The 16,602-nt window shown below is 35.6% G+C and overlaps 1 protein-coding gene across 1 annotated transcript in view; it reads left to right on the forward strand.

Annotated features, from left to right (window-relative positions):
* LOC148942836 (signal recognition particle subunit SRP68-like) overlaps window positions 1–16,602 on the forward strand; it is a 58,631-nt gene that overhangs the window by 12,662 nt on the left and 29,367 nt on the right. The window contains exons 2-4 of the mRNA XM_089102622.1: window positions 8,086–8,222; window positions 10,304–10,594; window positions 16,112–16,359. Coding sequence (XP_088958748.1) covers window positions 8,086–8,222; window positions 10,304–10,594; window positions 16,112–16,359 — 676 coding nt within the window. The remainder of the gene's footprint in view (window positions 1–8,085; window positions 8,223–10,303; window positions 10,595–16,111; window positions 16,360–16,602) is intronic.

Consider the following 16,602-nt stretch of genomic DNA (forward strand, 5'->3'; position numbering starts at 1 on the left):
TAATGTTCACTAGACTTGCTGGCAAATGGGTGTTGTTTAACCAATATATTGGGTGTTCTGAGCCAAATGCCTGAATTCTTTTGAAGTACCTTACTAACAGGATTTGGCTCCATTCAATTATCAAAGCGATTCTGGCTAGTTGGCAAACTTTAGTTCCCTCTGAGTGGCGGTGAAGCCCTGAAGCAATTTTATGCAAAATACCTTGAAGGGTCTCTTGCTTTGCTGTTGGTTTCACTACAATTGATGTATGCTATCACTCCATAATCAATTTTTGATCTGATGAACATCTTATAAAAATACAGGAGAGCTTTGGAAACTTTTGCCCAGGACAAGGAAGTAAGTTGTCTAAGGACAGATATTTTTATGCAAGATCTCTTAATAGCTTTGAATTAAGCATTCCATGTGAGTTGTTGATCTATGGTTAATCCTAAAATCACAAGGTTAGATTAAAGCTGAATTAATGAACCTTCAATGTAAAACTGTGGTATTTGGCCTTTTTGTTTGCTATGGAAGATTGGTGCTTTTGTTTTAATGGCTGATATTGGAATCGACATTGGTTTAAAAAAAACTTTTAGTCCAAGTTTGGCGTTTTGTAGATTAGTCTCCAACTCTTCAGTTGAGCATCCGCATCCCTAAATAGTGACATCATCAGCTAATTCCCTTTTGAGTATTGTTGACCTCGGAAGCTCCAATTCTGAAATCATAAGTAAGAAAAGTAGAGGGCTAGGAGGAGATCCCTGGGGTTAGAATAAGTTTATTTAACAAACAAATTACATGAATAAATAATTTTCTAAACTGGCCAACGGGGAGCAGAGCTCGTTGTGTCGGCCAGAAACATAAAGTAATAAAAAAAAAAATTGCCGAAATAACGAATAAAGCATATCAATAATGAGAAAAAAGACACTCATGGTGGGAGATAACAGAGGAGGCCACCCCAGCGCGAGAACACCACAACAAATTTCATACTAAAATCCAAATTCACCAATCCCAACATCCAGGCAAAGAACAATTTTTGAAATATGTTTTTTTCAAAGAAAATCGGCTCTTGAATCTTGGGGACACATCTATTAAATTAAATTTATTTACAACATGAGGAATCTGGTATCTGATTGAGAATCTAGCTCTTTCTGATTTAATTGGGAAAGGTGATACTTCTTGGAGCGGACGTGGTAGGCAGGAGAAATGGGAGTCTCAATTATACCCAGATCATGGAAATAATTTGCCGAAGATTGGATATCATAATACCACATTGCTGTATGCAGGTCTTTCAGTTGTTTGAGATGAAGTATATTGAGAAAAAGATATAAAGTTTGGGTTTGTGAAAGATTTTGAAGCCTCACTGGGCGATGAACAAAAGCACCCAGGATTTTGAATTATCTGAAGAGGTTGGAGATGGACCATAAATGTGTTGAGGTATATTACAGGACAATATTTAAAATATGATTCAATTAGAGAATGATATAAAATTTTAAGGATGGAAAAAGGAAATACATGTTTCATTCTATGAAGACAACCTAAGTTATGTGCAAGTTTCAATCTCAAATAATCAGAACGCTTACGGAAAGATAAAAGCTCATCAAGAATATTCCCAAGGTAACGAAATGATTTTACTCTTTTTATCCTTCATTCGTTTACAATTAACTCGTCTATGGTAAATTTATCTACTGTCCGCTGTGACCACCGAAAAATCATGAATTCAGTGTTAGAGAAGTTCGGAGCCAGGTAGTTACATGCAAACCAATTATTCAAAGAATTCATTGCTGTCACCATTTTCTCAGCCAACAAAGATGGGGTTTTAGCCTTTACTGTCACTGCCGTATCATCTGCAAAAATTACTGCTAAACTACTATCTTGGGGTAAACACCTCGAAAGGTCATTTATATAAGTCAAAAATAGTAATGGCCCTAATACTGATCCCTGGGGGACTCCAATATCATCAATAACAATATGGCTTGACAGGTGCCCATTTACTTCAACCTGAATTTTTCGACCATGCAAGTAAGATTTTATAGATCTAGGCCTTTGCCTCTAATACCTGCACTATTAATTTTCTCCAATAAAATTTCATGGTTTAGCGTATCAAATGCCTTTTTTATATCATAGAAAAGAGTAGATACTTGATTTTCATCATTTAATGAATCATTAATCTCCAGAATTAGCGCTGCAATAGCTTGTTCAGTAGAATGACCCGCCCTGAATCCAAACTGATTTTTAGTAAATAAATTCCTTTTATCAAAATACGAGACAATTCTTTTTGGAATAATTTTTTCAATAACCTTAGATATAGGGGAAAGAATAGCTATTGGGCGATAGTTACCTATATCTGTCTTATCACCTTTCTTATGAATTGGAATAACTCTTGCAGATTTCCATACTTTCGGAAAGATCCCTGATGACATTGATGCATTTAAAATATGAAGCAACGGGACATGAATTACACATGCAAGTTCTTTCAGAATATTTGTGGAGAGCCAATCTAGACATAGAGAATTACCACTCTTTAGATTCATAATTACTTTCTGGAACTCACCGAAAGTGACAGGGGCCAGGAACATACTGGAATTTTCGGATGGCGGGAGTTATTCTTTATATGAATGAGATGGAGATTCAGGGGATTCAAGTTCAACGGTAGAACTAATATGAGAAAAATAATGACAAAAATATTCTGCAACAACATCCTTCCCCTTCAACTCAACACCATTTTCATTTTTGATCACTTCAGGGTGTGGATTTTTAATATTGTTTCCAATTTTTTCCTTAATTAATTTCCATGTAGTCCGAGGTGAATCAGATTTTTTAAATGCATCTTCATAATACATTTTTTCACTTGTTCTGAGAGTTTTAACTAACAAATTTTTATAATTTCTGAATCGCTGTATATTATGAGCTGAGGGGTATTTTATTTTTATCTTATACAGTTTATTTTTTTCCTTGATAGATTTTAAAAGTGATGGACTTATCAAAGGTTGTTTGGGTGAGGTTCTTTTCTGGTATGTAGCTTTAAATGGACAATGAAGGTCCAGTTTTTCATTCAAAATTCGATAAAATATATCTAAAGATATGTTGGGGTCATTTTCATTAATAACTTCCCTCCATCCTACATCACTAAGATTAGATTTCAATTCATTCATATTTACTTGTGAAAAGTTTCTACTCTTCATATGATTTTCTTGATTGACTATCTTTTGCGCTTTAAAATCAAAAATTAAAATACAATGATCAGATGTATCCTCTATAACCACGAATGTAGCCTCACATGGATAAAAAGCAAAAATGTTATCAATTAGTGAAAAAAAATAATTTGTTATGCGTGTTGGAATAAAACATACTGGGTTCATACCATGAGAAAGGTTACATTCCAAAAAATGAAGGACATGTGGTCGATTCCTTGCTGTCTAGATGGGAGACATCCCATTAAATCAATATTGAAGTCCCCAAGGATTAAAAATGGCATTCGAAGATTTGATATCACACTTAACATATTTTCAAATTTATCAATAAAATCTGCCTTATTTGATGAGGGAGGACGATAGATTACAGCAATTAAATGTTCATCATTTTTTGGTAGAAAACATTCAACAATACAGCTTTCGAAAATCATCTCCGTATTCAAATATAAAAATGCTTCTTTCAGTCGTGCCGGAATATAAATTTTAACCAGTATTGCTAAACCACCTTGCTTTTGTTGAGTTCTACTTACGTGAAAAAATTGGAAATCACTAATATTAATTTTTTTGCCGAAATTTCATCTAAAAATGTTTCACAAACTCCAAAAATATCCGTACCAGATTCAAATATTTTTTTTTTTAAATGCATCTTGCCCGCTCTTCCATCCACAACAGTTCCAAAAAGATATTCTCCTCATATTTTGGTTTTTATGAACTATTTCATGAGAAAACAGATATTTATTTGGGGGGACTAAAAAAGAATTTAAAATTTCATTTTTATCATGGGCTAGGGGCGTTTGGAAAACATTACTAAAAAGGGCTGAATTTCTTTCCAATTCCTCCAGCCTAGATGTAGGGATCTCGTGAACCTGGCTAACCATTATCATGTACTGATCTCACGCCAAAGAGTACCCCCCCCATGCCTCTCCCACAAAAAAATACAAACACTAAAACTCACACTAAATAAATTCTTAATCATAATAATATCACCCAAATACATCAAACCGCACAGAACCCACCACATTTTGTATTTCCACCCAAATAAATATCGAACACTTATACTCACATTATTTAACAAAACTAATCCACTATCATATCAACACAATTAGTCTTAGAAAAATCATGTATCCATATTTGCGATTCGACCACCATGTTTCCTTTCAAATTCAGTAATTAGAGCGAAACCTTCACTCGCCGCTTGATAGTCGTTCATTCGAACCATCTCGCCGCTTGATAACTAGGCAGGGGGGTACACCTTTCGACAACCAAGAGTCAATTCCAAAATCGTGCAATTTAATTTCCCATGAAGCAACCTCTTTCGAACTTCACAAACAGACTTCGGCGCATCATCCGTCAGATATATTTTCTCGAATCCTCCAATTTTTTTGTTTTTCAGTTTCTTGGCGTTCTTCAAAATCTCATTCCTGATTAACCTCGATGGCAATTCAAATTTCAAGAATTTGGCATTTTCCTTGAAATCCAGGGCTTGGGGCTGGGAGATCAAGGCCTTCAATAACAACTTTAGACAGTAATTCCTGTGCTCTTATTTCATCTTGAACTTTCACATTCCACATCACTAAATGTTTATCATTTTCATTAGTTTCCAATTTCATCAGAGTAAGCGACATATTGTCGATATGTGATTTAAGCGCCATATTTTCCTCTTCCAACACAGGTATTTGATTTTTGAAGCTTACCGTCTCAAATTCAACATTTTGAACACGCGGTATCAGCTGCGCCGCTTCTTTACTTGATTCAGCAACAATTTCTTCCAATTTTTTACATTATCTTCTATTGCTCTGATGTTAGATTTTAATGATTCTAAGGTGGCAGTATTTCCTTTAACTGTTTCTAAAATCAAACTGATACTTTCTGCTAAAGACTATAGAAACTTCATCACCTTGACTCGTTGCCGTAGACGCAGACAAGTATAGAGATTCTTCCATTTTCTTCTTTCTCTTTCCCATCCTTTAGAAACTTATCCAAATTCAAATATCAAAGTTCATAAGTTTAGCTCACAGCAAACTAATTCATCACGGTTAATAACTGTTCAACTAGACCAATTCATTCACTTGTAATAGGTCCCGGCGCGAAGAGCTCTCACTCGGTTGAATGCATTCAGGTAACTGTATCAATTGAGGCGGTTGCCTCAACCCTTTTTACTGATCAAAGTAACTGATCTACTCAAACCCTAAGAGATGGTTGATTAAACAATTCTAAACAAAATGAATAGATGTCTTGCAGTAGACCATTGAAAGACGGATTGCACATAACTTCTCTTTTGTTACATTTTCATATGTACCTTTAAAATCCATCAATAAGACTAGTAGAATTTGGCCTTGTTACAAGGCTGCTTGGATGGCTTCTTTAAGACACATGACTCCATCAAGTGTTGACATTCCCCTTTGAAAACCCGACTGTGATTGAGAAAGAGGATGTTTTTTTGCAAATCATTCCAGTCTCTTTTGGGTCATCTTTTCCTTTATTTTCCCAAGAACTGGGAGTAGAGACTATAAGAAAAGGGTTTTTCTGGTGGTTTACCTTTTTTCCTAATGGGCTTAATAGTAGCTCGTTTACAAACGATTGTGAAATTCCCTTCCGCCATAGTTTATTACAGAGCAATAGCAAGTTTTGGCGGAACTTCTCTCTGGCTTACGTTGCCCAAGTGCATCCTATTTTGTCTTCTCCTGGTGCTGATTTTATATTTACTGTAACAAGGGTCTCCTTTAATTCATTCATTGAGAAAGGGCTAATCAGTTGCTCTTTGGGCTGCATTCTCCATTTAATTTGCTCACTAATGGAACACCAATTGGTGTTCTTGAGCTTTGTGTTTTTGGTACATGTCAGCAAGAACTTCTGCCTTGTGCTCATCACCTTGAATTGATGAACCATGTATTTCAAAGGTTGGAATTTTTTCCAGTCAAATCTCCTTGCCAACCCTTCCCTGAATAAAACTTTTTACTTTGGCTACAGGGATATTTGCATATATTTTTTTCAGAAAAAGGTGAATCTTGCTTGTCTTTTGGCCGTTTTTATGAATTTGTTGATTTTGGCCTCTGTTTTTTCATTTCTATAAAAATTTTCCAGAGCTCCAGTTTTGCTTAAATGGTTTCTTGCTTTCTTCTTTTCCTTTGCTGCAACTTCTGTGATGCTAGGCCTATTCCGCCATATCTTTGGTTTCCTATAGTAAGATCTTAAAGGTGGTTAAGATAGCTTTCTGGTACTATTGCTTTCTTTGCTGCTTTTAGGATTCTATATTTTCTTGATATAATATCAGAATTAGTTGATCAAGTGCAGGCTAGTGTGTTGTTGTTGGACTTCAGAGAACTCAATTTTCTTCCCTGAGGGGATGGTAGCATAAGCATAGAGGGAGATTGAGAAGAAAATGCTTTTTAAATGGAATGTTATTTTGACCTTACATTCTAAGACTCACCATACTAATTAAAGAGCTTATAAATGTGTTTTGGTAAAACATAACTGTGGGAAAAAGCTACCTTCCTCCATATTCACTAAGCATATGACAACAACTCTTGGATTACTAACCTGTTCAATAGGTGCTTAATAAACAAATCCATCTTCCTCTTGTTAGACAGTATATTTTGTACTCGCATTTGTGTATTAATCAAGCAGTGTTGAACTAATGAGACCAAGAAGGTCTGTTTACACCATATATGTAAATTCTCAAGGTTAAGGAAATCATATATACAACTATTTTCAAGTATCCCTTTGTTGACTCCAACAGACTGACATTGTTACATAATGCCAGTGTAATTTGATAGATGTTTCCAAGTAAACCAGTTAACCACGTATGTGAAATTGTGGCCAATGACCTATGATCAAGGTCAAAGAACTGTTACACAACTAGTATACAAGCCAAGTAAGAGTTCATTGACCCCAACTGAGTGACCTTGGCACACAAAGCTTTTATAAATGGATAGATAGTATCTGCTGAGGTTCACACTCAACGAGATATCCCCCAGTGTTATTCCGTCCCTCCCAATACCAAGATCGAGTGCAAAAGCAGGCATGTTGCACCTTTTTTTTAAGACAGGATCATGGAAGGATTTTTGTTCGGCATGATTGAAGGAGTGAAGTAGGGCCATCCCCCAAAAATGCTCCCAGGTCTGTCCAGCAGCGTTTAGTGTAGGCCTATATCTTTTTGAGCTAAATCATACTAGGACTTTTGATCTGTTCCACTAGAGGACCAAAGTGGGCCTTCGATCCCTCAAACATTCTTGGCCCTTTTTCGACACTCTACTCCTCCCAAGTTTTAACAGAAAGCTAGATAGATTAAACCTTGAACAAATAGAAATTTAAAGGAAGGCTCAAGTCAGACCTAGGACAAACAGAAATTACCATGAAAGAATAAATGAAACCTACATAAAAAAGAAAGGAAAAAGTATAGTCAAGTTAAACTTAAAGTAAACGTAAAATAATTTAAACAAGAGGTAGCTGCTGACTCCTAAAACCCAACAAATACTCGCAAAAGGCCCCTAAACATAATAGATTTGATAAGTAAAAGATGCAAATAAATGATTTTCTCCTGCTAATTTAGTGTTTCTGCCATATGTATGTTGCTTCCCTTTTCCAGAACAGAAACTCTTTGTTTATTCCAAATTTGCTGCATAAAGAAAAAAGAAGAAAAATCAGGTATTGATTTACAACTGAAATTAAATTCCTGAAAAGTGTATGGAAACTAAGTGCACAACACAAACAACAGACCTAAAATATATGTTGCCACTAGCAACATGTATTTGTGCAGATTATTTTCACACATTACTAGTTTTGGTAAAGATATGAAGTAGGAACTTCATTTACAACCTGTTTCTGCTGTCGTTGTTAATAGATAGCATGATTTTAGGAAGCTAGGCTATATAGATTTTAGGTAGCAAAAATGAGCAAATTGTTAATTTTCAAGGAACCCATGTCTGAGGAGGTAGTTGACGATTTGGAATTCAATAGGAATGAAAAGCAGATTAGTCTCCCTATTTTGAAATATGTCAAAACATCACAACAGCAGAATGGCTTAAAACATGGTGACTACAAGCGCTACAGGTAAGCGTAATGTTAATTTGGATTATAAAAAAAAAAAAAATTGTAGGGATATCCAACACACAGCTTTAACCCTTGGGAAGGAGGAGATCAGATAATTTGTTTTGAAATGGGGATAGGCAAGGGTTCAATTGTGCGTCTTAGGCCATGGCTTTCAAGAAGGAGGGGGTTCTTTGGACCAATCTCAGGTGGAGGATTTTCTCCTATATAGCCCCAGAGGGAAGATATGACGTATATTGTCATGGCTCAATGATAGGGCCTGCCTTACTTTTGTTTTATGGTTAGGAGCTATAGCGTTTCTAAGCTAATCTCCTGGGAAATTCTTTTGCTCTAAAATTAAAGAATGGAAACATTCTTTAAAGTCTTAATGACTGGCTGGATAACGTGACTTAATTTTAGTATGTTGCCCCCCCCCCCCCTCCAACACACACATATATCCTTTTATTACAATATGCATCCAAAATATGCTTTTTGAGACACTGTCTCACAAGAAAATATTCTGGCCCTTCGACCATACTTAGAGGTTTGAATTGTACGCACACGACCAGATTTCCCTCCATTAAAAACACTGAAAATGTGGCAAATGTGTTGATGATTCGTCACACTAGCATTTGAGGAGGGCTTGGTCAAAGATCAAGGGTGAATAATTCAATTTTTTTTTCCATAGGACAGAGGTGTAAAATGCTTAAAACGTGAATGCCTAGGCTATTATTTTCCACTTTATAGGATGCAAAAATCTCGACCCTATCTCTGTTTAGGTTTACGTTAAATAATACATAGCACATGGTATACACAATAGACTGCCTAGCTAAAAAGAGTGGTCACAAGTAATTCAATCCTATGTGTACCTGTTTATGTTTATGCTACCCAGAAAGTGTGTGGGATTTTTTTAGTAAAAGAGAATGCAAATACAACAAAATAGATTGAGATCATAATATTTCACAGCATAGAGAAATTAAGATTTCTGCAGCCAATCTGTGCTGCAGTTCATTTTTAAGTTTTTATGTTTTGTTGTCAAGCACGTAATTGGCCTGTAATTGGAATGTTACAAAAATAGTTCATGAGTAGCATGGTTAATAGCAAAATACCCTATCAAGCATATCATTTACCCCAGCACTTGATTGAAGTATTATAATCGAATACCTTCAACAAAATCTTTTGCTGAATTTCGTCTGCTCAATTCTAATGGATCTGATTTGCCTCTGAACAGTTCAAATTTAAACCAATCTATCCCTAAAAATTGGCATAATCTTTGATATTCACTTTGATGCTGCTATTTTCATGGAGAAAAATTGATTTTTATCTTCAATAATGAACATAAAAAATTGCATTTTTGTTTCACAAGACTGAATATTCAGTTAGTGTCATAATAAGCAGCAAATTCAGGTGGGGTGGATTCGGGGTATTACAAAAATATTATGGAAACACGACACTTACCTAGCTACTAGACTCCAGCATAGCCATGTAATTCGGGTAAAATGTCCACAAAAGACATTTTGTTGAATCATGATATGTTTAAAACAAATCATATGGGGAAGGATTAACTCCATTTTCTACTTTTATCGAAGTAAAGCTTTGATTTGGAACCTTTCAGTATTTTTTTTTCTTTTATTTGCAACCAAAGCATCAAAGGTTTTTTTTTTGGGGGGGGGGGGCAAAACTGCACCATTTTGCATAAAATCTGACCATTAAATCTTTATGCAGTAATAAATAGAAAATTGAAACATTATTCAGCCAAAGGAAAAAGAAAAACGTTGTTATTTTGTCTATACGTTTTAGTTTCTGTCATTTGATAACAGCTTTAAGTGATACAACATTTTCTGAACTTATATTTTGCATTCAGTTTACGCTTATTTTTGAAATTTTAAACTGGGTGCATATTTCAGCGGTTCAGCTAAAGTATTAGTTCATCCGGTAAACCTGCAAACCCGACTTTCTTAGTACAAAATGGATGAGCACTCTCATTAAAAAGTCTAATTTTTTGCTTAACTGACAATTGCTCAATATGACAGAGGTCTAATTTGTGTTAAGTGTTTCAGTCTTTTGATATGATTTGCTCTTTGTATTGCTTTTATATTTTAAAGTCAGTATTGTGCCAGAAGAATAAAAAGACTGCGAAAAGCCTTAAAACTTCAGCAAGGGGATCGTCGTCATTTCAAGAAAAAGGACATTACTGCTGAAATGCTGAAGGATGAGAGGTATTTGCATCTTGTTCTAGTTGACGCTGAACGGGCTTGGGCCTACGCTACAGAGTTAAAAGAAGAATCGAAAAATCAGCCAAGAAAAGGACATCATGTGATAAAGCGCCTTGGTAAAGCAGTTGAAAGATCAGAACATTTGGAAGAGCTTTGTCAAGGCTCATCTATTGATGCAAGGTTAGTATTTACTATAGATACCAAACATTTTTGCAAACAGATATGGGGTTTTCCCTGAGTTTGACCAATCAGTTATTAGCACCTTAGATTATATTTAACTGCAGTTATGAAAATATGGCATAACGTTTTTCTATGTGAACGATAAATGCTAATGAATAGCTTAGAGTATTAGGTTGAAACTTTCATGGTATGTTGAGGTGTATTTAGAACTAATAAATATGCACGATATGCGTACTATTACTACAAGTATTAGCAGTACAACTACTGCTACTGCTATTAGTGTTTCTTTTACTAAGGCTAGTGGTTTTATTGTAGAATTTCGAAGGACTATTGAGGGGATGCTGGGCGAAATCAAGACACTTTTTGCATAGTTTGTCAAAAGGAGCACATTTGTGATATATCTGTGATAGGGACGGCTGAGGTGTTAAGTCAAAACTGTCAGAGCATGTTGATTGGGAAGCTGAATTAAATAAAAACATTATGTTTATCCATTTTTATCAAAAGGATTATTTGCAATATCTCAGGAAATGCTAAGAGAATTAACTTGAAACTTTCAGGGCACACGAAGAGGGATGATTGATTAATATATGTCAATGCTCAAGGTTGTGACGTGATGGGGGCTAGAATTCCATCGGCACTGTAGAATCTCCAGGGTTATACAGATAATCAACCCATTTATTTGAATATTATTTCCCACACCCATTCATCCAAAGTACTATAGTACAACTATTATTAAAATTCGTTGCGCGATTTTGTTCAATATAGTAAATGTTAAGCCAAAGTCAAGATTCTTTTAGAGAAAAACTGAGAGGATTCAAAGTATTATTTTCTTAACCAATGAAAAAAACTTTCTCAACTGAAAACGAATTTTAATATAAAAAAATCCACAAAAAATGTTTTTCAGAGAAAAGTAAAGAGCAACATTAAACCAATGATGAACAGAAATAAAGTCAAATAATTTATCCAGCGTAAAATACCCATAAATCACTATCAATAAATGAAGGAAACCCAAATCGAACAGAAGTTAGGCCTACTATAAATAACCAACTCAAACTTGAAATGAGCAGAAACTACAACAAAGAGGAGTAGGACTGATGTTCTCTGGGCCATCTAAAAACCAGAACCTAATTTGTAATTTACTGAGAACAAAAACCATTTAAAACGTGTTTTCTTTTATAACTTAAATAAATCCAATGATTTTGAGATTTTCTGGAATGTATAATAATATATATTAAACTGTAAATCTACTTTCAAGTGTTCTTGTAAATTACGTTCTGGTTTGTAGAAGCCACAGGGCGGCGTTAGCCCTCCTCCTGTTTGGGGTAGTTTATTTTAAAATATTTATTGTAACTTCTGTTCGTTTTATTGATTGTGATATTTTGTCTTTTTTGCTTGAAATATTATTTGACTTTCTGTTTATATTTGGTCTAATATAGCTCTTTACTTTTCTTTGAAAAACTTCTTTTGTGGAAAGATTTTTTAAAGTAACACTTAAAAAAACTCCGAATATTTTATTCATAAAAGCCTATATAAACGAAAAAAGGAGAGACAAACTGTATTAAAGAATTCACACATATTAGAACATATCTTAAAAATATGCAAAAACGGTACACAAAAAAAAAAAAAAAAAAAAACGAAAAGAAGCTCTCATGTGATAAACTGAGATTGTTGTTTTCAAATAAGATGCAATGCACCTATTGGTAGAAGTGCAACACTGGTCCAGAAAAAACAGTTGTATAATATTATATAATTTCTTAAGGCATTTTTAAACATGTTATTTTAGCTAAATGAAAGGATATTTTTATTTTAAAATCTTACGTATGATATGAGTTATGTTAAATATTCGGCATACCTAGGAGGTGACTCCAAAATGCTCGCCATACCCCAAAATTGGCATAGGTACATTCTGTGCCGAGGCACCACCTCGAGTACTATGGATGGGTATAAAGTGTTTCGGCTTCATTCTCTATCTGAGGAATGCAATGGCCTTTGAAGTCCCTCGTCCTCTGTTTGGGATAATTACCCAATGAGATGGAAACTACCCAGTTTTCAGAACTATAAAAAAGAAACTTTGACCAGACTTCCATCAAGTAAACCACCAAATACGCGTCCTATGACTATTCTTACGAACAAGTAATGTGACGAACTGTAATGTAAATCAAGTGTCCGATCCAAGTTGGATCACCTTCACGCCATGAAAAATGAAGTATCCCTTTCTGTCATCTGTGTTTTTGAGATATTCCTGGTTAAACTTTGATAAAACTGGATCGAAAAAACCCCCAGAGAAATGCGACTTTTGGTGTATCTAAAAGATACCATCACTTTTCACCACTTCACATTCCTAGTGACATCGAGGTCCTCTTGGTGAAGGTGAACCTATCAAACAAATCTTCTATTGTTGGTACACTATATAACCCAGTAAAAATCAAAATGACTGAACACTCGGAGCAGTATTAAGAATTTGTAAAGAGAAAATTTTTCAAAGTCAAGGATTATTATCCAACGTGACCTTAATATCCATCATGGTCAATGGCTGAAAAGTTGTACGACTGATGCGAAAGATGTAGCTCTACTAGACCTAAGTCTTGCTTATGGTCTAGATCAGTTTGCTGAATTCGACACTTATGTCGCTCACTGACCATTTGGTCTCTCTCAATATTGAAAACTATCTTTTTATCAGGGATCATGCGGCAGTTGTAGCTCATGGAAAGCTGAAAATACCTCCACATGTAAAGTATGAGCGGATGAATAAGCTGTATCACTTGGTGGACTGAGATGATCTGCGGAACTGCCTAGTGGCAAAGCCATGGAGTAAGTTTACACAAGGAGACCCAACTTATAAACCGTCAATCTGGGAAAGAGCGATAATTGAGGCTATTGAGTAATTTGTCCAATAAAAGACAATACGAATCTCTTGTCGAGATAAGCCATGGGTTAATGCCGGCTGCAGAAAAACGACTAAAGTTAAAAAAAAAAGGCTCTCAAGGAACAGTGTTGAACTAATTCAGATGGAGATCGGAATACTTTTATTTGAGATCGGAATTAGTCAGTAAAAATCATAACCAAAATAGAGCTGAGTATAAGTTCGAAATAAAACCGAAAAGGGCCCGCTTACGGCGGTGGTAGAAGCTTGTCATAAACGCCCTTCCCTCATCTAAACCTTCTTGACTTCCATCGCTTCATTTCGAAAGGATAATGCTTCATTTTCGCCAGGAAAAAGCAAATGTTCTTCCAGAAGTTGTTGAAAAGATATGTCAACTTGATGACGCTGGAGTCTCCTCTTCCCTTTTTTTCCTACCAACAGTTACGGAGATCCCTAGCGTAACCTTAACTAGAAGGAAGGTATTTAGAATACTCAGTTAGCTGGTTGTCACCGAAGCCTCAGATCCTGCCTCGATCCCGAATTTTGTCCTCAAAAGATGTGCCCCTGAACTTGCGGGTCCTATTACCTCCTTGTTTAGAAAATGCTTTTCACTGGAATCATTCCTGAAACCATCGAAAGTTGCTTACGGTGTTCCTGTCCCATAAGGCAGATTCGATGGCACTAGTATTAGGTCTTACCGCCCAATTACCCTCCTATCCTGCGTAGGAAGATTTTGTGAGGGCGCACTACATAAATATTTTTATCTGTAATTTGAGTCACGTCGGTTATTGGCTGACACACAATACGGGTTCCGTAGAAAGCGATCTATGTTAGACAGTCTCATTGTGCAGTATTAGGAGTTGGTTGAGTTCCGGTCTCAGGGGTGCGACATTTGTCTTCTCTATTTTGAAAAAACAAAGGCTTTTGATCATGTATGGTACAGAAGTCTTCTGCCTATAATAAAAGCCCAATGTGTCTTTGGTCGGCTATTTGAGGCGTTTCCTGGCTTTTTTTTGTCAACGAACTCTCTTCCTTGTGTTCATAAATGACCTAGGAATAACCTTGCAATATAAGCTCACCAATCTAGTGATGATCCGACAACAATGATCTCCATATCAAAGATCTAAGATTCTAGTCAACTCCTTGAAAAACTTCCGGCCGACTTTGATTTATCTTCAAAGGAGGGTTAATAAAAATATTAGATAGACTGTGCCCTCTTTGAGTCCACGTTTCTTCAGATCTCACACTGGCTGAGCATCTCAGGAAAGTGAGATCCTCCTACACCAGGAAACTTGGGTTGCAGAGATTTGAAATTATCTTCTCTGACGAGTCCATCTTGCATCTCCTCGCGTCGTGCATCATACCAGTCATGGAACATGCGTACCCTTTAACAACGTTAAAGGGCACTGATGACTTGAAATTAACATTTGCGTAGTTTACGACGTCTTTGTAGCGAATGGAAACTTTCATTTTTGACACTTTCTGATTTTCGCTCTTGCTTATCTTCTAACCGCAAGTGTCTTTGTTCTTTACTTTCGTTTTTGACGCATTGTGAATCTCATTGTCGCATGTCTTCTAGCCACACAATTCTTTCTTCTTCACTTTCGTTTTTGACTTGTTCTGATTCTCGTTGTTGCTTTCCTCTTAACGTAAATGTCTTTTCTCTTCAGTTTCATTTTTGACACATTCTGATTCTCGTTGTCGCTTGTTTTCTAACCACAAGTGTCTGTTCTTCACTTTCGTTTTTTGAAACTATCTGATTCTCACTGTCGCATGTCTTCTAGCCGCACAGTTCTTTCTTCTTCAGTTTCATAGTTAATTTGTTTTGATCCTCGTTCTTGCAAGTCTTCTAGCCGCATTTTTCTCTCTTCGTCATATTTCAGACAATATGTCAATGCCCTTTGCTTTAGATGCCCGTATTGGTATAGTTTCACGTTATGGTCCAGGCTGTTGATTTGTTGATTGTTCAGGTGGTTCGATGGAAACTTTTTTTTTCAACGGATCATCATTTATAACAATTGTAAATTTGCATCGACTTTTTTACATAATTATGATCACAGATTTACCTTTAAAACCTTGTCATTAGATATAAACATTCAGGAAAAACTATATGGCTTTTTCTTAGTTGAATAGTAAAAAAAACCACATAAAAAATTAATTTTTCCAAAATTAAAGCTGTTATAGAATTTTCTCTAACTTGTAACTTATCTTGATTGTTCTTCAGATCAGGAAATCCCAGGATACCAGTGTTCAAAAAAAAAAAAAAAATGGAGCTGTTTTTGCAGAAAAAATTATAATTACATTCATAAATACCGTACGCAATTATTGCTCGTTTAAAGAGATCAAGATATAAATAAAAGGACTGTTAAAATAAATGTCTAGTTTATGTTTCTTTAAAGTCCTTGAATAAATTTTTGAAAGTTCCTAGACAAATTTGTATATATAAATAAAGTAAGCAGGTTTAGTTTGATGACAATAAGTGTATTCCGTTATTTCTTAAATTAATCCTAATCTCGAGAGGATGTCCTTTTGAATTCGCGAAATTCAAGAGACGTTCAAGTGCTTGGTTCGTCACTGGAAATTTGTCTCTTTGAAACCCTCTGTTCTAAAACGATGCTTTGGTTTATGTAAATAAAATATCCTTATTTTTATAGGTCAAAGCTAGAAAGTCAGGCATACGTGAATTGGCTTCGAGGGATGTACTATTTTGAACGAGAAAAATTCCGTGAAGCTCAAGAATTCCTCTCAAGGGCTAAAACTTTCTATGAGAATCTAACGTCAATCCTTCCCTACGACGAGTCTCCATTGTACGCCCAGAAAGCTGAAGAACTTATCCCATTGCTAAGATTCTGTGCATTCAATCTCGGAGAAAAGTCGGCTCGCGAAATCATTAGCTCAGAAGGTAATAACATCACACTGATGTGTTGGTTTGTTTTTTAACTTGGAACTTACCCTATAATGCCCTAAAGAATAAAGATTTGACTCTGTCCACGCACAAAGAACTATCTATCTCTGCATTAAGCTCGCAACGGATTTCAAGCTAGATGAGTGCATTACAACTATATTGTCTGACTGTTTTACTTAGGAATTTTTTCACTTTTGCATTCTTCCTTCCCTTAACCCTTCCATGGTACGTGTAACCAAA

The sequence above is a fragment of the Artemia sp. Qi Xiang Cuo genome, chromosome 16, assembly GCF_049724085.1.
Source record: "Artemia sp. Qi Xiang Cuo chromosome 16, ASM4972408v1, whole genome shotgun sequence".
Lineage (NCBI taxonomy): Eukaryota > Metazoa > Arthropoda > Branchiopoda > Anostraca > Artemiidae > Artemia > Artemia sp. Qi Xiang Cuo.